Here is a 22931-nt window from a genome sequence, read left to right as displayed (position 1 = left end):
GAGCAGGTTTCTCTACAGTCTGATTGAACTTTCATAACACCTGTCAGTCAATATTTCTTTATTCATTCACGGGATGAGGTAGAGAACAGCATGAGCCTTCTTTCATCACGGCCCATTAAAATCGGGGCCAGTGCTCAAAAATATGCAAGACCAGCAGGCAAATTCACCCTAAAATCCTCAAATCATGCAGGAAATTTCACTTGAGTGCAAGCAGAGAAAAGTGCTAAGTAGAGTGGAAGGAAATGGAGAGTAGCTGTTCCTCCAAATCACAGTGTGATTCTGGCCTATGTTTGCTGCTGATAAATTCCCTATGAACCTATCAGCAGCAATCACCTAGTGATTAGAGGAGCAATGTGAGTGGTACTGGCAAGCATAGCTAGTGAGGCCTGGGAAGAAGAAGCAGAAATGGACCAAGAATTGAGGCTGACAGCAAAGTGCTGGTGCAGGGCTAGGTGTGAGGCAGACATTTAGCAGGGCTTTAAAGGGGAGGGAGGAGCATAGTGCCACAAAAGAGAAGTATTGCAGGATTCCATGGAAGACAGGGACAGAAATAGAGACAGGAACTTCGAAAGAAAAAAGCAAAACAATTTTCAACTTTTCAGCAAAGGAATATTCACCTAACCATAACAGGAAAAGTTAGGTAATGAATTTTTTGCAAATTAAAGGCTGTATAATTTCTGAGGCTACTATTTGAGGGGAAATGTAGTAGACACTGTTGTAATGACAACTATGTCGAGTGCATAAGTTAATTTAAACATCTTAACTTCATAAAGGCTTACATTTATGCATTAACACATCTCAAAGAATCTCAAATATTATCGATGACTTTTGGTGCACTGACTGTGTTACAGAAAAACATGCAACAGTTTAACTGTGACCTCACCAGTCCACAGAAAGCATAGCATGTTTATGATGATGGATTTTTGTGTTTAGAAGTGTCAGGATTTTTCTTTTTGAAAAGCATTTATTGCCAACTTATGCTTGTTGTTATGCCAGTTTAAACACTGTGATGTCTAAGGTGCTGCTTTTTGTATTGTGGATATAAATTTAAGATCACATTTGTTAAGTACCTACAGGGCTAGTCATTAGTCCTAATTTCTATTGCATTTTTGCAAATAACAAGTTAATATTATAATAACTTTAAAATAGGATGAAATATATCTAATCAGCTATGCAGTATGTTTCATTGCCATATGGGACAACAAAACTCCTACTGAAACTAATTGCCAACAAAAACAACATCAAAACATGTATTCAAAACTTGCCTTCTCTTTCCTCAACTCCTCTTTTAGCATTTCACGCAGTTTTCGAGCTTTCCTCAGTCGTTCAAGGTCAGATGGAATTTTTGCTGTCTTAGGACGTACTGGTGAGTGACTTGGGGATGGTACAATTCCTTTTGTAGGTGGGCTGCTTGGGATAACCCTCTCCTTAAGCGGTGAGGACAATGTCTTCCGTGCCATAGGTGATCGGACAGAATTGATGCCAACTGCTGGATCTTTATACACAGGGCTTTTAACTGGAGAAAACTGAGGTACTTGAGGAATTGGGGTTTTCTTTTCTGGTAATTTGTTAAGTTGTCCTGAAGAAGGCTTGCGTTTCTCCAGTGATTTTGGAAGCAGTTTGTCAGTAACAGAGGTCTGCGATGGAGAGATTTTACCTTGAACAGGTGCAATATTGGCTCCAGACATTAAAGAAGTTTGTTGTTGAGCGAGAGATTTTGATGTTACGCTGCTTGATGGTTGTGTAGATGCAGATGTAGGTGTGGACCTGGGTTTGGCTAAATTTGGCATGGTAGAGAAACGCTTCCGTCTTTGCAAAGGTGCCACTGAGAGTTTATTATTGATGCCAGATTCTCCAGTTCTATCATTCTTGTCATTCCTTAAAGAAAAGTTTGCTGGTTATAATAAAGCTTTAAACTTACTTAATATCACTTAGAAAAATGCAAATAAAGAAAAGCCCAAAATGTTATCAAAAATAATCAAATTGATGTCATTTATATAACATCACATAATATTACATCCCATGTGATTTAAATCTTGATACTCTGTGAAAATAGAAGACATCAATTAGTAAAATCTAGAAGACAGAATGGCTTTCCAGTACATTTATTGGTTAACTAACCACGAAATCAAATGACCTAAGTTATTAATGAGACGAAAAAGAGAAAGACATGTATGAGAATGATTTTCTGGACCAGCTGTATAATGTGATTGTCAAGGATGTGGTGGTGTTTGGTTTAGTTATAAACATTAAGTATCTAAATGTACTCAAATAAACACACTGCAGATGCTGGAAATTGAAAATGAAAAGAGAAATTGCTGGAGAAACTCAATAGACCTGACAGCATTGGTGAAGTGAGGTACAAAGTTAACATTTCAAGACCAGTTTGACTCTTCTTTCATTTGAAGACTATAAACTTTAAAAGTCCATTAAAAGTGTGTAATGTAAATAACAATTACTGTGTTATTATCTGAATTAGTTTGATATTGCTTTGCAATCTGATTTTAAAAGAAAATAGTCATTCCAAATAAAACAGCCACAGTCAAATGTATCACCTAGCAGAAGGCGACCAAAAAAGCTGAAAATCAATTAAAAGTTACTGTTCTAATCACCAATGCTCTTCCTGCTTATTACAATATCTTGTCCTTGCTCAGCAGGTGAATCAGTACTTGCCCATCTTGAACACCATTTGGAAAAAGCTTTGAAGGTGGCAAGAGACAGAACGTACTCTGGACTGGGGATTTCAATATCCATCACCAACAGTGGTTCAGCAGCACCATCAGTGATGAGCTGGTCAAGTCCAAAAGCAAGCAGCAGCTGGACTGAACCTGCAGTTGATAGTGGGGAAACCAACAAGTGGGAAAACATCCTTGACCTCATCCTCACCAATCTACTTGCTTCAGATGCTTCAGTCTACAACAGTATCCATAGAAGTGACCAGCATGCAGTCCTTGTAGACACAAAGTCTGGTCTATACACTGATCATACCTGACATTGTGCTGTGTCTCATTACCACCTTTCTAAATGAGACATGAGACAGTCTTCAAACAAAAATAGCAACTCAAGATTCGGTATCCATCAGGCACTGTGGACCACCAGCAGCAGAACTGTACTCACCAACACATCCTGCAACCTCATGTTCAGACCCAGCAGATCCCTCACTCCATCAAGCTAGGGGGATCAACACTAGTTCAATGAAAAGGCAGAACAGCATGCCAGCAGGATCAGCTATTAAAAATAAGGTGTCAAACTGGTAAAGCTACAACACAGGACCACTGGCGTGCCAAGCAGCATAAGCAGCAAGTGATACAAAAACAAAAACAGAAACATAGAAAATAGGAGCAATCATAGGCCATTAGCCCTTCAAACCTGGTCTGCCATTGAATATGATCATGGTTGATCACCCAACTCAGTACTGTTTCCACTTTCTCCCCATACCCTTTGATCCCTTTAGCCCCAAGAACTATATCTAACTATTTTGTGAAAACATTCAATGTTTTGGCCTTGATCACTTTCTGTGACAGAGAATTCCACAGACTCACCCACTCTCTGGGTGAAGAAATTTCTGCTCAGATATTTCTCCTCTGACAAAACTATGTGATTCTACAACTAACGGATCAAATCTCTGCAGTGTTGCCACATATGCTCATTTTAGTGATGGGGACAACTAAGCAAGGAGGAGAAGGCTCCACAAATGTCCCAATCCTAACAAGGAATCACAGTTTTCACAACATAAAAATGAAGGCCTTCGGTATATTGTGTCCACTCTGGTCATCAAGCATCTATACATTCTAATCTTATTTTCCAGGACTTGACTAGTAGCCTTGTATGCTACGGCATTTAAAGTAGTCATCTAAATAGTTCTTAAATGTTTTGAGGGCTCCCACCTCTACTACCCTTTTAGGCATCTAACTTTCTTGCATCCAACTTAAAACGGTGCCACGTGGTTATTGTCCGAACTACTAGAAAGAAATATTTCTCCCTCTAGGTCTGTCATAACTTTGTACAACTTAATCAGTTCCCTCTTCAGTCTTCTCTGCTCTAAGTAAAACAACCTTAACCTATCTAGTCTCTCTTCGTAGCTGAATTGCTTTAAAGCAGGCAACATGCTGGTGAAACTCCTCTCCCCCTCAATAATGGGGGAGCATCAGTATAAAAAGTAAGGCTGAAGCATTTGCACATCTTCAGCCAAAAGTATTGGATGACCACCTCAGCTTCTCCAGAAATCCTCAGCATCACAGATGCCAGACTTCAACTAAATTGATGCATTCTGCGATATGAAGAAACAGATGAAGGCACTGAATACTGCCATGGGTATCTTCCTTGATAATATCCTAGTAACATTACTGAAGAAGTGATTCAGAACTTGTTGCTCCTCTAACCAAGCTGTTTCAGTACAGATACAACACTGGCACCTGCCCACTAACATATAAAATTGCCCAGCTATGTCCTACACATGAAAAGCAGGACAAATCCAAGCCCAGCCAACTACCACCTCTGCTGTCTACTCCCAATCATCAGTAAAGTTCATAGGAGACATCATCAATATTGTTATCAAGGAGCAATTGCTTAACAATAACCTGCTGCTCACTGATGCTCAGTTTCTGCTCCACGAGAGCCACTCTGCTTCCGATCCCATTACGGGCTTGGTTTAAAAAAAACCAGAACAGCCAAACTCCAGAGCATAGGCAAGAGTGCCTACTCTTGACATCATAACAACATTTGGCCGAGTGCAGTATCCAGAAGCCCTAGCAAAATTAGAGTCAACGGGAATCAGAGGGAAAAATATCCGCTGGGTTAGGTCACACCTAGCATAAAGGAAGATAGTTGAGGTTATTGGAGTCAGTTGCAACTCAGGGCAGGTCATTACTACAGGAGTTCCACAGGGTACCTTATTTTTCTAAACAAACTGTTCAGCAATGATATTGTACACTTCTGAAGCAGGTGGGACTTGAACCCACAACCCTCGGTTCAGAGCTTCAGCTGCTTCATCAGTGACATTCCTTCCATCGTAAGATCAGAAGTGGATATATTCATTGATGATTACACAATATTCAGCACCATCTACAACTCCTGTGACAGTGAAACAGCCCCTGCCAAAAATGCAGCAAGGAAAAAATCCAGGTTTGGGCTCAGTAACAGCAAGTAACATTTGCGCCACACGAATTTCAAGCAATGACCATCTCCCATAAGAGATGATCTAACCAGTTACCCTTGACATTCAGCATTACACTTGCTGAATTCCCAACTATTAACATCCTGAGGGTGTTACCATTGACCAGAGTAGGAACTCAACTCCCTCTATAACAGCAACAGCATTGTGGGTGTACCTAAACCAACTGGACTACAGTTGTTCAAGAATGCAGCCTACCACCACCTTATCAAGGACAATTAGAGATGGATAATAAATACTGCCCAGCCAGCAAAGCCCACATCCTATGAATGAATAAAAAGATTAGGCAGCGACCTGAGAATTAATGTTTCAGATTGATTACACTTCATCAGAACTGGCAAAACTTGGACGGTATTAGTGTTAGAGACAGAGATCAGCAAGAAGAGACGTAGTGGGAGGGAAAAAGAAAATAAGGGGAAGGCCAGTGAAAAGACAAAGACAGGACAAAATAAGTGATAAAAAGCATGGAAGTACAAGGCAGAAAGGGATGGTAATGGAAACCAGAAACAAAAGATCGAAGGTGTAAATACCCAATGCTGCCTGGTACATCACTGCACCTTAGTTTAGGCATCCAGAGCTCAGAGATGCTCCAAGAAATTTGTCAATAAAAATGTTCCAATTTTCATTCCTTTACATCAAATGCAATGACTGATACTAAAGTGTAATTTGTTTCTGTGCCTCTGCAGTTTCCTACATGAGTGGCTAATTTCTGATTCAGAATATGAATGATAAATGAATATCAGTGGACAAGTTATCTTTGACTGACATCATAGCCAATTTTTCAATGCTCTACTCAAACACACTTTCAGCACAGGGGGCAAGCAATCAGAAAGCAATTAAGGGTAAAAGAGAGAGATTAAAGGCAAAAATTGCATGTTTGCTATCCTGGAACATCAAGGCTTCCTGTAATATCCCTACTACCATTCTGTCTGAAATTAGCCAGAAAGACGGAGAACAGATTCAAATATTTCTAGTGTATGTGGTCCTCACAGCTTGCCATCCGTTTATTTCTCAAAACGTCCAAGTTAAAAGTAAAAAACAATTATGTTTTATTGTTTTAGTTCATTAGACAAAAAAGCAACTTTTAGTTACAACTAATCTTTTAAAAGATCATTCACATATAGGCCAGACCAAGGACGGCAGATTTCCTTTCCTAAAGGACTGCAGTAAACCAGATCAGCTATTTTACAACAATTAAAGTGGTTAAATGGTGACCATTAGGCTGGCATTTTATTCCAGATTTTTATTGAATTCAAATCACACCATACACCACGGTGCGATTCAAACCTACATCCCCAGAACATGATCCTGGGGTTCTGATTTACTAGTTCAGTGACATTAACATTACATCACCTTTTTATTTATTTGTTTATTGGACACAAGCCAAAAAGACACATCAGCATGCTATGATTTCGGACCAGAATTACTTAGACCTCGTGAAAAATCTAGGAGAAATCAATATTTCTTATTAACAATTTCACAAGTAGATTTTGATGCCTGCATTGATTTACAGTACTTAGTTGTTTGAGCTATTCTTTCACAACGTGCCCAATAATTTCTAATCGAATAGACTGAGGTTGTAGACTTGCTTGCCACGCCGGTGGGTTTGGTTGCAGACGTTTTGTCACCCTGTTAGGTAACATCGTCAGTGCACCTCCGATGAAGCGTTGCTGTTCTGTACCGGTTGTTACTTATACGCCAGGCATCCAGGAATTCCCTGGCATGTCTCTGTTTGGCTTGTCCTGAGACAAAACATCCATAATAACATTCCAACTGGAACTCCATCAATAAACACGTTCAACTGGACCTGATATACAAACCACTGAAAAACAGAACCGGAAGTAATGCTAACCTCCCCAGCAAACCGAGGCTTATAAATAACAAGCGGGACAGAACACCAATGCTTCACCGGAGGCGCACTGATGATGTTACCAAGCAGGGTGACGAAACGTCTGCAATCAAACCCACCGGCTCGGCGAGCAAGTCTACAACCTCATCCACAAGCCGAGCTACAAATCTTCTCAAAAAAACTTTAAATCCAATAGACTATGTGGATGAAAAAAAATCAGTTTACTGTATATCTATTTCCAATCTTCACACGACCAATAACCTACATAAAACAGTGTTTTGTTTTAAACTTATCACAAGTGAACATTTTCAAAAAGAACTAAAGGGATGAAATTTAACTTCAGGAATGGGTAATAGTAAGGAGCAAATACCCGATCATCTTTCCATTGATTTCCCAAAGTGTATATAGCTCTGGCTGATCTAATATCACCAATTTTATACCTCCATGAATTGATTTGCACTCCAGAATGCTATCCCTGTGAATTCCAAAGATTTTATTACTGAAATTTCACCATTTTAGCAGACAATAGCTTTCAAGTTTCAAGTTTTTGGTCTCACCAACTGTGTAGGCATTCACAATTATGTATGATTCACTCTCAGTTTATGCAGAAAAGTAATGAAACAGTTATTTATTAATACATTATTAATACATAATACATTTAGCAGGATGTCACAAGCCAGTCAATTCAAGATTTGACAGCAATTAATCCAAGATAAAGTCTCAGTACAGCATAATGTAATTTCTAGATTGCTCTTCTATAGCTGCACTGTTCACAGTTTTATTGGTAAGAGTAAAAGGATGGACCGAAACAATTAAGTCACAAAGTATCAAATCACTCGATTTAAATGGCACTATGATGGTGCAGTTTCTATGTACTAAAGGTATTCAACGTATTGAAAAAATAGGCCGAAAGGAAAAGAAGGTGGGGTAGCATTGTTAATGAAGGATTTTGTCAGTGCAGCAATAAAGAGGTACAATAGGTCATGTTGTGGAATCAGCTTGAGGTGAAATAATACAAAGGGAAAGAAGTCGGGAGTGGGAATCTTATCTAGATTCTCACTGTAGCACAAACTGTAAATCAGGAAATAATGGACACGTGTAAGGTCACTAAAATTGTTGCGGGTGAATTTAATCTGCATTTTAGCTGGACAAATTAGATATGCAAGGGAAACATGGAAGATGAATATATAAAATGCATCTGGAATTATTACTTTAAACAGCACGTTGCACAACCTATCTGGGAACAGGCTATTTTAGATCTAATAATGTGTACTAAGATCGGATTAATAAGAGGTCTCACAGTTAAAAGATCCTTTAGGGGACAGTGCTCACAAGATAGAATTTAAAATCTGGTTTGCCGGAGAGCAATCTGGGTGTCAAACCAGTGTCCTCAACTTAAATAAGGTCAATTTCACAGGAATTAAGAAAAAGTTATGTAAAGTGTGCTGGGAAAATAGATTAAGTAAGTCAGTCGACGAGCAGTGGCAGACATTTCATAACACTCAGCAAAGAATTCTTCAAGTCAAAAAGGACTCAATGAAAAAGATGGTCACCCATAGTTAACAAAGGGTGTCAAAGAGAGCATCCAATCTAAAACTAAGTCATACAAAGTGGGAAAAGCCAGTGGTAGGCCGGAGGATTGGGAATCTTTTTAGAAAATTTTTGGGCAACACAGTGACACAGCGCCTAGCACTGCTGCCTCACAGAGCTGGGACCCAGGTTAGATGGAAACTTGAGTAACTATCTGTGTGGATTTCCACGTTCTCCCTGTGGCTGCATGGGTTTCCACGAGGTGCTCCAGTTTCCTCCCACAATCCAAACATGTGCAAGCCAGGTGGATTGGCCATGCTAAATAGCCCCATAGTATCCAGTAATGTGCAAGCTAGTTGAACTAGCCAGGGTAAACAGTCAACCCTGAAATACATTGTTTGGTCAATGAAAATAAAGAACAGTATCCAGATTGTGCTATCCCTGCACTCGCACTCCCAGCCAAAGACAGCTACTGAGTATACTTCCAACTGAAGAAGACACCACAACACTGATACAGAGAATTACTTGAATTAGCCAGCACACATGTGGGGATGGGGTGGGATGCGCTTTGAAGGGTTGCTACAGGCCCAACAGGCTGAATGGCCTCTATCAGGACTATAGAGATTCTATGAAATCAGCAGCAGATGACCAGAAGGCTCATAAAACGGGAGAAAACTCATGATGAAAGCAATTTAGCCAGAAATATAAAATTAAATAGCGGAAGTTTCTACAGATATGTAAAGAGAGAGTAGATAAAGTCAGTGTTGACTCCTTATAGGATACAACTGAGGAATTGATAACAGGAAACGGGGAAATGGCAGATAATTTCAAACAATATTTTGCTTCCATCTTCTCAGCGGAGGAAATTATTAACATCCCAAAGATATCAGATAAACAAGGTGCTAAGGGAAGGAAGTTCTTTCAACAGTGTGTATCTAGGGAACAAGGGACAAGGTATTTGACAAACTAATGAAATCAAAGACAGATGACCTTCATCCAAGGGTTTTGAAGGGAGTGGATGCGAAGGGAGTGGATGCAAAGGTAGTGAAGGCACTGGTCAAAATATTTCAGAACTCAATGAACTCCAGCAGATTAGGGAAAAGGCATTATGACATTCAAAAAGGGAGAGAGGCAGAAAGCAGGAAACCACAGCCCAATTAGCCTTCCATTTGTCATTGGGAAAACACTAGTGTCCCTTATTAAGGAAGGAGCAACGAGAAATTTAGAAAAGCCTAACGTTACCAAACTGAGCCAACATGATTTTGTGAAAAGGAAATCATGTTTGACAAATTTGCTGGAGTTCTTTGAGGATATAATAAGCAGAGTTTATAAAAGGAAACCAGTACATGTAATGTACTCTGATTTCAAGAAGGCATTCAATAAGGTGGCAATAAAGGATTATTTCACAAAATAAGGCAGTATTTTAATACACAGAAGACAGATAGTCAGGATTAATGGGTTTTCGTGAGGTTAGAAAGACATACTAGCGGAGTGCCACAAGAATCAATCCTAGGGCCTCAATTATTTATTATCTTTAGTAGCTTGGAGTAGGGGGCAGGGTGTAATAGATCCAAATTTGTTGATGATACAAAAATACATAGGACAGCACATTGTGTTGAGGACATGGGGAATCAGCAAGGGCATATAGGTATGTTGGGTCAGTGGGCAACAACTTGGCAGAGAGAATTTATTGCAGAAAATTGTGAGCTAGGAAGAATCAAAAGTTAGAACATTACTTAAATTGAAAAAAAAACCAAAAACATGCAGCATATAGGTAACTGGGTGTTCTTGTGCAGGAAACGCAAGCAGCTATCATGCAGATGCAGATGTACTTAAGAAAGCAAATAGAATCTTGCCCTACATTCCAAGATGGTTTGAATTTAAAATCTAAAGTCTTGTTTCAAAAGTGCAGGGTGTTAGTAAGGCCTCATCTGGAGTCTATAGTTTTGGTTCTCATGTTAAAGAAAGAATATATTGGCAGTGGAAGCAGGTCAAAACAGATTCACTAGATTTATTCCTAGGATGAAGTGGATGTGTTATTGAAAGCAACTAAACAGGTTAGGTCCTTATACGTTAAACTTCAGAAAAACGAGGGTTGATCTTTCTGAGGGGGCTTGACAGGGTCGATGTTTCCACTTATGGGGGCAACTTGAACTGGGGACACAGTTACAGAATAAAGGGACAGTCATTTAAAAGTCAGATACTTCAGAATTTCTTATCTCAGAGTGTAGAGAATTTCCAAAATTCTCCATCCCACAGAGTTGTGAGAGCTAGCTCACTGAAAGCATTTAAAGAGAAGGTAGATAGATTCTTGAAGTATCAAAAAGTTGACAGCGATGAGTAGCCGGCAATAAAGAGGAGTTTCGGCCTGGGATGCATCAGCCACAATCTTACAGAATGGCAGGGCAGGCTCAAGGGGCTGAAATGGCCTACTCCCACTATTTTTTAATGTTTTTATTAGGCAATTACAGTAGCCACTTAGAAACTGCAGCTGGTGCATAGATAGAAAGAAAATATTAGAATTGGAAGTTGATAACTAAAATTATGATAGCTTAGACCAGTTATTCAATAAATTCAATACTAACTTGTTAATTGGGACATTTTCTTGCTGCTCATCTGGGTCATCTCTTTCTTCCTGTCCTATACTTGGATTAGGCGGTGGCACCGGTGGAACCAATATCACAACTTCAGACTCAGATGCACCTTTTTCATTGCAAGTCTTTCTTTCTGGACTAGCTTGCTGAACGGAGGTATGGTCCTTGTCATCCTCCTTGATGGTCTGTGATGAGCCTCTTCCACCAGGTTTCACATTGGGTTTTATGCTGAGTCTCGAGCGGCGAAACATCCTGCAAGGTACAGGAAAACAAATATCATAATGCAGCTTTCTTAGCACCAACAATCTTGAAATTAATCATTTGCACATATCTCATGTCATTCACGATTTTAGGAATGTCACAAAACAGGCAGGCTATAATTTAACCTGTCCAGGCACTTTACAATCCACTTTGGTACAGGTTAAAGCAGTTGAAACTATTCCAATAGGGTCCAAAAACTTGCATCAAAAGGGTCTGACATCCAAATACTGTCCAATTGGTTAATTTTACCAGGTTTGCTTTTCCCAGATAGGGTATTCATTTAAAAACAATCTAGTTTCTCACTTCTTCTATTAGATTACTTAGCATATAATGTGCCAGCAGTACTAACTGTGATGCACAAGGTTAAGCTAGATGAACCAGGTCTGCTCCTATGATGCTGCTTGGCCTGCTGTGTTCATGCAGCTCTGCACCTTGTTGTCTAGGTCTCTGACTGATATGTTCACTTGTTGATGTGTTAAATGTTCTGCCGTAAAGCTCAACAGTGTAAAGCATCCAAGTGTGACATACTGAGCTGAATCCAGGAAGCCACGCACTCAATTCCATCTCAATATTAAGTCACAGAATCTCATTCAAGGCTGATCAGGATACAATTCACATCAGCACCCTTAGCCAGAATCTAGAAAAAAAGAGTATGGGTTGGGGGGGGTCACATTTTTCATTTTGCTTCTTAATAAGTTATTTCTGGAGCAGCGATAATGTGGATACTTGCAGCAGACCAGAATGGTAACAGAGTGACAGAGACAGAATTCTAACCACTGTTACGTAGCTGCCAACATCAGCCATTTTTGTCCCTGCCTCAGTCATCTACTGCTGAAACCTTGATCCTTTCCAACGTTACCTCCAGATTTGATTATTCCAATACTCTCCTGGCAGGTTCCCATCTTCAACCAACTGTAAATTTCAGTCCATCTAATACTGTCAGCCATATCTATTCACCCATCATTCCTTTCCTCATTCCAGAAATGCCTTGATTTTAACGTTTCTTCTAAACGTGGGCCTTACCACTCCTAACTCTGAAATCTCCTCTTACTCAATATACTCTAAGAACTCTGCATTTCTGGCCTTTTATCATCCCCAATTTCTTTTATTAAATTACTTGGGTTATAATTTCAGAGTATACAACCCAAACTCCATCACTACCTTTATTTCCACTTTCCTTAAAATCTACCACTAAAGAGATGTAGGTGTAGCTCTCCTTAGAATGTAAACTGTAATTCCTCCATCGCTGATGCACTGCAGAAATTCATCAAGGTTTCTTATGGAGCACCTTCCAAACCCACGGCCATTACCAACTGGAAGGCCAAGGGAAGCACTATATGGAAACATCATGAACTGCAAGTCCCCTCCAAACCATTCATATCCCAGATTTGGAAATATATCGTCATTCCTTCAATGTCACTGGGTCAAAGTCCTAGAATTCACTGCCTAACAGCACTTGGGTATACCTGCACAAATGGACTGCAGCAGTTACAGAAAGTGGCTCATCACTTCACAAGGGCAATTGGGATGGGCAAATAAATGCCGGACCAACCAACAATGCCCACATCCTGTGAGTGAATTTTAAAATCTTTACTCATGAAGAAAGAAGAGTTGTATATAACACTAAAGTATAAGGACCAGTAAACTGTGTAGATGTCAGCAGGATCAACAGAATAACAAAAATAAACAGATTAAATTAGTGGACAAATTGTAACAAATGGAATTTAAAGTGGGGAAGTGGATCGGAGGAACACTTATTAACTTAAAAGAGGTTGACTAGAAGATAAGGAGATTTTTTATCATTTGTGGAATGTAGACAGCATTAGCTAGGGCAGCATTACTACTGCACCTAGAACACTTTGAGGTGATAGTAGTGATCAGTCTTCTTGGACTACTGCAAACCATGTGGTGTGGGTGCACCCACAATGATGTTACAGAGTTTTGGGATTTTAACCCAGCAACACTGAAGGAACACAATATCAAGACAGTGTGTGACTTGCAGGGGAACCTGCAGGTGGTAATGTTCCCTTGCATCTAAGATGCATCTTGTAGATGGTACACACTGTTGTCGCTAGTGGAGGGTCTAAGTTAGATGGGTTGCCAATCAAGCTTTGCCTGTATAGTGTCAAGCTCCTTAAGTGTTATTGGATCTGCATTCATCCAGCAAATAGACAGTATTCCATTGCACTCCTGTGCTTTGTAGATGTAGGACCAGCTTTACCCAATCAGGATGATACCAAGAACTGCAGATGGTGGAGTCAGAGTCAACACAGTGTGGAGCTGGAGGAACACAGCAGGTCAGGTAACATCAGAGGAGTAGGAAAGATGACATTTTTGGATCGGGACCCTTCTCCAGAACTTCAGAACCCAAAACATCGACTTTCCGACTCCTCTAATGCTGTCTGACCTGCTGTGTTTAACCATTCAGGGGATGAGTTACTCACCACAGAGATTCCAGCCTCTAACTTTGCTCCACTAGAATGAAAATTGGAAGGGTCATATGAGCAGATTGCTGCAGGGGAAGGCTTTGTGAACAGAGTGCAGGGCGAGCTGGGTGATAAGGGAATGGAGTGACAAGGTGGGGGAGAGGAGGAAAGGCTGCAAGACCAGAGCAGCAGGGTGGACAATGGTAGGGAGGCAAAAGTTAGCAGAGTGGCAATGTGTTGGGTAAGCACGAAGTGATCTTTGTAGCGAGGCGGAAAGGTATGTGTGAGCACTGTGGTGGAATGAGAGGGAAGGGCTTTGTGAGCAGACTGACAAGAAGAAAGTCTATGAGCAGAGCGTTCAAGTCAGGCGAAGGTCCATGAGTGTGGAGTGGCAAAGGTGCATGGCAGAATGGCCGTGTGGGGGAGGGCTGCATAAGCAATGTGAAAGGGTTGGGGGGGATTGGCTATATGAGCAGAGAGGCAGAGCAGGAGGTGACTGCATGAACAGAGTCATGGGTGGGTTGGCTTTGTGAGCAGAATGGCAGAGCAGGAGGTGACATGCAAAGAGCATTGTGCACAGCAGCAAATTCAGTCCTGTTGGCTCTGCAAAGTTCTCCTTTCCTGCATCACAGTCCATACAAATACCAACGACATAGGAAGAAAAATTAAAGAGGTTCAGCATGTAGCGTTTGAGGAACTAGGCACTAAAAAGGTGATACCTCACACGTTATAATATCTGGATTATTATGTGATTCACATGCAAATTGGCATAAGGTACATAAAATTAGAGAAACGAACATGTGGGGGAACTGAGTTCCAATTCGTGGGCCACTGGCACTAGTTTGGGGAAAGTGGGAGCTATACCTTTGGAATGGTTGACACCAAACCATGCTGGCACCAGTGTACTTGTAAACCACAAAACTAGGGATGTAGAGAGGATTTTAAACTCAATAACGATGAAAGGGGTCAAATGTGGAATAATGTCATATATCAAAGAGCACAAGCAAGGCAAAAAAGGAAAATAGTAATACAGAAAATGAGGGTCAGAGAATGGCAGAAAGGGACAGACAGTTAGGAATACCGCAACAATCAAGGCTAGATGAAACAAAAGCAAATGAAAGGTGTGTATCTGAATTTGCACAGCATTCATAAAGTAAATAACCTGATGGTACACTCTGAAGTAAATAAATATGATGGGGTAGCCATTATGGAGACAGGCTTCAGGATGACAAGAATTGTGTTCTGAATAGAGGGATACAGGACATTAAAGAAAAATTGGAAGCAAAGTAAAGGTGGAGGGGTTAGCACTGTTACATAGGCCCGAAACGTCAGCTTTCCTGCTCCTCTGATGCTGCTTGGCCTGCTGTGTACATCCAGCGCTACACCTTGTTATCTTAGAAAAAATACTGGCTGTTTGAAATAAAGGGATGGCAATAATTATGGGTACCTTTAATCTACATATAAACTGGAAAGTCAGGTTTGCAGTAGTAGCCTGGATGTGGAGGTCATAGAGTGTTTTCAAGATAGTTTCTTAGAGCACCTTGTTTTAAAAGCAACAGATATTATAGATGGTACTGTGCAACATGACAAGATTAACTAAAGACCTCAGAGTTAAGGCAGGCACTGGTAACTGCGACGCAATTTGGTTAAATTTTACATCCAGTAGACTGGGCTAAGACTAGTATTTAAAGCTTAAATAATGGCAATATGTGGACATGAAAGCAAACAACTATTCTAGGCATTTAAAGGAATATTTCACAACTCAGCATATTTATATTTCTACTAAAAGATAAAATTCTCAAGGGAAAGCATTAAACCTAAAGAAAAAAACATATTGCTGCACCTATGCATGTGGCAGGTCAGATGACTGCTCCCAATATAAAGGGCGGCAGGTAATGACTAACAGGTTAATAGGAGGAAGAAATTAGAGCGTGAGGGGAAGGGACGCAAGAATGTAAAAATAGATAGCAAGAGTTTCTACAGGTTTTCAAAAAGTAAAAGGGTAAGTGAAATGAGTGTTGTTCTTCTGGAGAATGAGAATAGGAAGTTAATAGCAAATAAGGAAATGATGGATGAAACAAAAATATTTTGCTTCTGTCTTCATTATAGAAGATACAAAAAGAAATGCAGTAATAGCAATAAATCAGGAGGAGGGAGAGAGGAATTTAGTGAAAGTACAACCACCAAAGAAATGGTACTAAGCAAATAGCTGTGGACAAGTCTCTGCATCAATTGGATTTCATCTTAGGGATTAAGACAGGTAGCCAATGAGGTAATATGTCAGATGGTGTTAAATTTTCCTAAATTCCCCAAATAGAGAAAAGGTTCCATCAGACTATAAAGTGGTAAATGAAGCCCCTCTATTTAAGGAAAGACAGGAGGAGGAGGGAGGGAGACATAAAACAAGAAACTACAGACCAGTTTGCTCATCATCTGTCACGGAGCATGTTTTAGAATTGATTGATAAAGAGATTCTAGGTGTGAATTTAGAAGATTTCAACGTTATTGGGTTGTCAGCATGGTTTTAATAAAGGGATATCATAGTTAACCAATTTATTGGAACTCATTGCAGATGCAACACATGCTGTGGACAAAGGGGAGTTTGTGTCAGTGTTTTTCCACAAGGCGTTTTGATATGGTGGCACAACAAAGGTTATGACAGAGAACAAAAGCTCATGGTGTAGATGGTAACATATTAGCATGGATAGAAGATTGACTCGCTGGCAGAAAATAAAGTATGCTTAAATGGGTATTTATCTGATTACCAGGACATGATGACTGGAGTCCCGCAGCAGTCTGTGCTGGGGCCTCAACTTTCCACAATTTACATCTAAAGCATGGTAGTTAAATTCACAGGCAGCACCACAATACATACTAAAGTATGATGTGAAGATAGTGTAAGGATGTTACAGATATAGACAGGTTGAGTGAGGTGACAAAAAATGTGGCAGATGGAATATAATACTGGAAAAATGTGAAAGCGGTGTACTATTTTAAATGGAATATGACTGCAGAATTCCCAGGTGAAAAGGGTTCTAGGTGTTATAGTGCATGAATCAGAAAAAGTCATTATGCTGGTACAGCACTTAAGAAAACTAACAGGATTCTCTACATTATTTCAAGAGCAATTGAACATGAAAGGATGTTTTGTTTCAGTTAGCCAGGTCATTGATGGTTTAATTCCACCCTCAGGCAACGGCCTGTGTGGAGTTTGCATATTTCCCCGTGCCTGCGTGCGTTTCCTTTGGGTGCTCCGGTTCCCTCTCTCATTCCAAAGGTGTGCAGTTTAGATGGATTGGCCATGCTAAACTGCCGAAAGGATGTGCAGGCTAGGCAAATGCAGAGTTACAGGGAGAGGGTAAGGGGTAGATCTGGGTGGGAAGCTCTTTGGAGGGTTGGTGTGGACTTGATGGGCCAAATGGCCTGCTTCCATACTGTAAGGATTCGATGATTTGATGCAGGTGCACACACAATGTTGTTACAGAGAGAGGATTCTGACACTGCAACTGCAAAGGAATGGCAATATATTTCCAAGTCAGGATGGTGAGTGGCTAGCAGAGAAATTGGCAAGTGGTATTGTTTCCATATATCTGCTGCCCATGTACTTCCAGATGGTAGAGGATTGGGCGTCAGTTAACTGGACAGCTGTTTTGTGATGCAGAGCGACGTCAGTATCATGGGTACAATTCCCATAATGGGTGAGGATGCCATGAAGGCCCCGCCTTTCTCAACCTCATCCCTCCCCTTTGGCGTGCTGACACTCAGGCTAAACACACCACAAGTCACCTAGCTCTAACAAGAGAGCAGCCCTATTATTCTCTGGGACTATGGCAGCTTTACTTTTTACTAGATGGTAGTGGTCATGGGAATAGGAAGTGCTGGCTCAGAACCCTAGTGAGTATCTTGTATAAGTCATAGATGGTACATACTACTACAAATGTGCATTGATGATGGACAGAATGAATGGTTGTGGATGAGGCGCAAATCAAGCAACTTTGTCTTGGGTAGTATGAAGCTTCTTGATGTTGTTGCAGCTGCACTTATCCAGGCAAGTGAAGAGTATTCCACCTCACTCCTTGCTTGTAGAGGGTATCCATGATCTAGGGAGCCAGTAGGTGAATTGCATGCTGCTGGATTCCGAAGCTCTGACCGGTTCTTCTATTCATTGTAAATTATGGGGAGTCCACTTCGGTTTCTAGTCAATTGTAGCCAGCAGGATGTTAGACACACTCCCTCAGCATAACCTGGAATGTGTGGGAAGTGAACGTTATTTCGTACTTATCAGCCCAAGCCAGGATGCTGTCCAGACCTTGCAGCATTTGGACATAGAGTGTTTCAGTATTGAAGGAATCACAAATGGTGCTGAACAGTATCTGCTGACAATTTCATATCCCATGTCTGACTCTCGTTGAGAGAAGGTTATTAATGAAGTAATCGTAAATGTTGGGCCTAGGATAGTATCCCGAGGAACCACGGGCTCTTGCGATGCAGTGACAGTGTTCCTACCTCTTAGCTAGGAGTCCCAGGTTCAATTCCCACCTGGCCCAGAGATATGTCATTACATCTCTGAAAAGGCCAATTAGAAAACATGTATTGAGGAAACCCCAGAGTGATATCCTATAGCTGAGATGACTGACCACAAATAACTACAACCACCTTCTTTGAGCTAGGTATGACTCCAAATCAGTGAAGAGTTTCCCCATCCATTTTTTCTCAGTAAATCAAGTTTTGCTACGCACCTTGAGTCAAGGGCAATCACTCTTGCCTCACCTCTTGAGTTCAGTTATTTTGTTCATGTTTGAACCAAGGCTGTAGTGAGAGCAGGAGCTGAGAGGCCCATGCAGGTGAATCATCAGTGAACTTGCCACTATTAACAGACTGAGGATTACCTCTTAAAACAGGAGCTGAATGGGCCATACAAACACTAGAGCTACAACAGCCGATCAGAAGCTGAAAATTCTGTGGCAAGTAACCCATCTCCTGACTCCTCAAATCCTACATACCACTTACAAGGCACAAGTCTAGAATCTGATGGAATCCACAACTCCCTGGATGACTGCAGTTCCAAAATGCTCAAGAAGCTTAACATCATGCAGGACAGCTTGTTTGATCCCGCACCTTCAACGTTCACTTATCACACTCAACACAGAAAAACAGCAGTGTGTAACATCGACAAGATTCACTGCAGAAACTCACCATTGCTCCTTCAACAGTGTCTTTGAGATTTGTAACCTTACCACCTCGAAGTACAAGAGCTGCAGGTACATGGGAGCTCTACCACCTGCAAGATCCCCTCCAAATCACACATCATCCTGACTTGGAAGCATTATCACTATTCCTTCATTGTCACTGCATCAAAATTCTGAACCCCTTCCTAACAGCCATACAGGTGCATCCACACACCGTGGATTGGAGTAGATCGAGAAGGCAGCTCACCACCACCTTCTCAAGGGCAATTAGGAACAGACAATAAATGCTGGACGAGCCAGCATAACACTCATGGGCAAATAATAATTTGACATACAAATGAGTTATGAGCTCTTGAAGTGTGGCTTCTGTTTTAATCTCGTGAAACTTATGGACTGATGTGCAGGTTTACAAATGGTAGAGACAAATAACCATTCCAAACAAAATACTCATCAAAATATTAAAATACCACTGGCTTTCTTCAAAACAGCATCTTATTCCACCTGAAAAGGCAGAGAGAGCCTCCTTTCAATATAGCATCGCAAAGAGAGTACACTCAGTAACTGAATGGAAGTGTCAACAAAATTTATGAGTTAAAACCTTGTGAATGGGACTTGCTGAGAGGCCACGGTGGTACCACTGAACCACAACTTCAATTTCATCGAAGATGCATATGAAAAAAATACAAGGAACGGATTAAATTCACAGGAAAGCTATGTTTCTGACTATCGTAGGCTTTGGTGTGTGCAGCTGTTTTGTGGATGTTTACAACGCCACACAATCCGGTGCTGCTGCTGCCGCCGGCGGGGACCTGTCGGGGTGAAAGTTTTACACCGAGGCATGGATCCCGTTCGGGGCCTTTTCCAGCGGCCAGTGATGCCCTGCTACCCCCAATTACTCACCTCTTACAGCCGGGATGGGCCTGACCCGCGACTGCTGCCGCCGGCGTTGTGAGCACCTCCCTGTCACCCTACCGGACACGTGTTGTCTCCGACTCCCGAGTACTCACACAACCCCGACCGAAGACCAAACTCAATCACCCATCCTCTCCTCCAGCTACCTGACTCTCCTCCACTATCCCATCAGGCAAGTGGAGGTCGCACGGCCTCACGGGAGATGTAGTCCGCTACATCCCAACCAACTTCATTCCCCAGCATGCGCCGCGCTCCAGCTGTTGCACTGCATTGCAACAGCACGTCAGGCTTATGTTGGGTTCAGATGAACGATGCTGGACTATCTTAATTCAGGGACAGAAACGGTTGTTGGAAGTTCCGGGATTTAGATGCTTTAACAGAAATAGGGACGGTGGTAAAAGAGGCGGGGGAGTGGCATTGTTAGTCAGGCCTAGTATAGCAGCTGCTGAAAGGCAGTTCGAGAATGATATGTCTACAGAGTCAGTTCGGGTTGAGGTCAGGAACAAGAAAGGAGCAGTCACTATGTTGGTTTTTTTTTACAGACCCCCTAATAGTTGCAGAGAAGTGGAGGTGCGGATTGGGAGGCAGATACTGGAAAGGTGAGAAGTCACAGGGTTGTAGTCATGGGTGACTTCAACTTTGCAAATATTGATTGGAAACATTTTGGTTGTAATAGTTTAGATGGAGTGGATTTTGTCCAACGCGTTCAGGAAGGATTCCTGACACAGTATGTAGATAGACCAACACGAGGAGAGGCCACTTTGGATTTGGTGCTTGGCAAGGAACCGGGCCAAGTGTTAGACCTGGTGGTAGGAGAGCGTTTTGGCGGTAGCGATCATAACTCTGTTACTTTTACAATAGTCATGGAAAAGGATAGGTACATACAGCAGGGTAAGGTTCATAATTGGGGGAAGGGTAATTATAATTCTGTTAGGCAAGAACTGGGTAACATAAAATGGGAACAGATGCTGTCAGGGAAGAGCACTATTAAAATGTGGAGATTGTTTAAGGAATGCATACTGTGTGTGCTCGATATGTTTGTCCCTAGCAGGCAGGGAAGATGCGGTCGAGTGAGGGAGCCTTGGTTCTCGAGAGAGGTCGAACGACTGGTTAAGAGGAAGCAGGATGCTTAAATAAGGTTTGGGAAACAAGGATCGGAAAAGGCTCTAGAGGGATACAAGTTACCCAGGAAGGAGCTGAAGAAAGGGCTTAGGAGAGCTGTAAGGGGGCATGAGAAAACATTGGCAGATAGGATCAAGGAAAACTCCAAGGCTTTTTACACGTACGTGAGGAATAAGAGAATGACCAGAGAAAGGGTAGGGCTGATCAAGGATTGTAAAGGGAATTTGTGCACGGAGCCTAAAGAGATAGGGGAGGTCCTTAATGAATACTTTTCTTTGGTATTCACAACTGAGAGGGACCTAGTTGTAGAGGAGGACAGTGTAAAACAGACTGGTAGGCTAGAGGAGGTCGATGTCAGTAAGGAAGCTGTACTAGGAATCTTGAGGAACTTAAAGATAGATAAGTCCCCTGGGGCCTGATGGGATTTATCAAGGATTCTATGGGAAGTGAGGGAAGAGATTGCAGGGCCTTTGGCGATGATTTTTTCGTCCTCGCTGTCCACGGGTATAGTGCCGGAAGATTGGAAAGAGGCAAACGTCATTCCCTTGTTCAAAAAAGGGAATAGGGAATAACCCGGAAATTACAAGCCAGTTAGTCTTACGTCAGTGGTGGGCAAATTATTGGAAAGGGCGCTGAGAGATAGGATTTATGATCACTTGGATAGGCACAGTTTGATTTGTGATAGCATGGATTTGTGAGGGGTAGATCATGCCACACAAACGTTATTGAATTCTTTGAAGAGGTGACCAAACACGTGGAAGAAGGTAGAGCAATGGATGTGGTATACATGGATTTAAGTAAGGTGTTTGATAAGGTTCCCCATGGTAGACTCATGCAGAAAGTAAGGAGGCATGGGATAGGGGGAAATGTGGCAGATTGGATTCAGAATTAGCTGACCCTTAGAAGACAAAGAGTGGTCGTGGACGGAAAATATTCAACATGGTGCTCAATTAGGAGTGGTGTACCACAAGGATCTGTTCTGGGTACTCTTCTATTTGTGATTTTTGTAAATGATTTGGATATAGGAGTGGAAGGGTGGATTAGGAAGTTCGCGGACGATACGATGGTGGGTCAAGTTGTGCACAGTGCAGAGGGTTGTTCTAGGTTACAAAGGGACATTGATAGGATGCAGAGCTGGGCTGAGAAGTGGCAGATGGAGTTTAACCCTGAAAAAAGTGTGGGTGATTCATTTTGGAAGGACAAACTTGAAAGCAGAATACAGGGTTAAGGGAAAGATTCTTGGCAGTGTGGCGGAGCAGAGGGATCTTGGGGTTCATGTCCACAGTTCCCTGAAAGCTACCATCCAGGTAGATAGAGTTGTTAAGAAGGCGTATGGTGTGTTAGCTTTCATTAATAGAGGGATTGAGTTCAAGAGCCATGAAGTTATACTCCAGCTATACAAAACCCTGGTTTGGCCACATCTGGAGTATTGTGTCCAGTTCTGGTCCCCTCGTTACAGGAAAGATGTGGATGCATTGGAAAAGGTGCAGAGGAGATTTACCAGGATGTTGCCTGGAATGCAGGGAAGGTCTTATGAGGAAAGGTTGAGAGAGCTAGGGCTTTTCTCTTTAGAACGACAAAGGATAGAGGTGATTTGATAGAGGTGTACAAAATGATCAGAGGTATAGATAGAATGGACAGCCAGAGACTTTTTCCAAAGGTGGAGGTAGGTATTACGAGGGGGCATAGTTTTAAAGAGAGCGGAGGTAGATATGGGGGTGACGTCAGAGGTAGGTTCTTTACTCAGAGTGGTAGGGGCATGGAATGCATTGCCGGAGAGGGTAGTGGAGTCGGCCTCATTAGGGACATTTAAGCGGCAATTTGATAGGCATATGGATGATAGTACAAGGTAGGGGTGGAGGTTAGATAGACCTT

General features: G+C 41.6%; 1 protein-coding gene across 3 annotated transcripts in view; it reads right to left on the bottom strand.

Annotated features, from left to right (window-relative positions):
* The window catches only part of LOC109911174 (transcription factor TFIIIB component B'' homolog), an 83125-nt gene extending 63030 nt beyond the window's left edge, over positions 1 to 20095 (bottom strand). For all 3 annotated transcript variants that reach the window (XM_048595052.1, XM_048595053.1, XM_020510438.2), the window contains exons 1-3: positions 19923 to 20095; positions 11138 to 11398; positions 1266 to 1878 (exon numbers count right to left, since the gene is read on the bottom strand). In XM_048595052.1, coding sequence (XP_048451009.1) covers positions 1266 to 1878; positions 11138 to 11397 — 873 coding nt within the window. In that variant the 5' untranslated portion in view covers position 11398; positions 19923 to 20095. The remainder of the gene's footprint in view (positions 1 to 1265; positions 1879 to 11137; positions 11399 to 19922) is intronic.
* Positions 20096 to 22931: the final 2836 nt, after the last annotated feature.

This window comes from Rhincodon typus, chromosome 3, assembly GCF_021869965.1.
Source record: "Rhincodon typus isolate 14 chromosome 3, sRhiTyp1.1, whole genome shotgun sequence".
Taxonomy (NCBI): domain Eukaryota; kingdom Metazoa; phylum Chordata; class Chondrichthyes; order Orectolobiformes; family Rhincodontidae; genus Rhincodon; species Rhincodon typus.
This window is presented reverse-complemented; position numbering and strand designations above follow the sequence as displayed.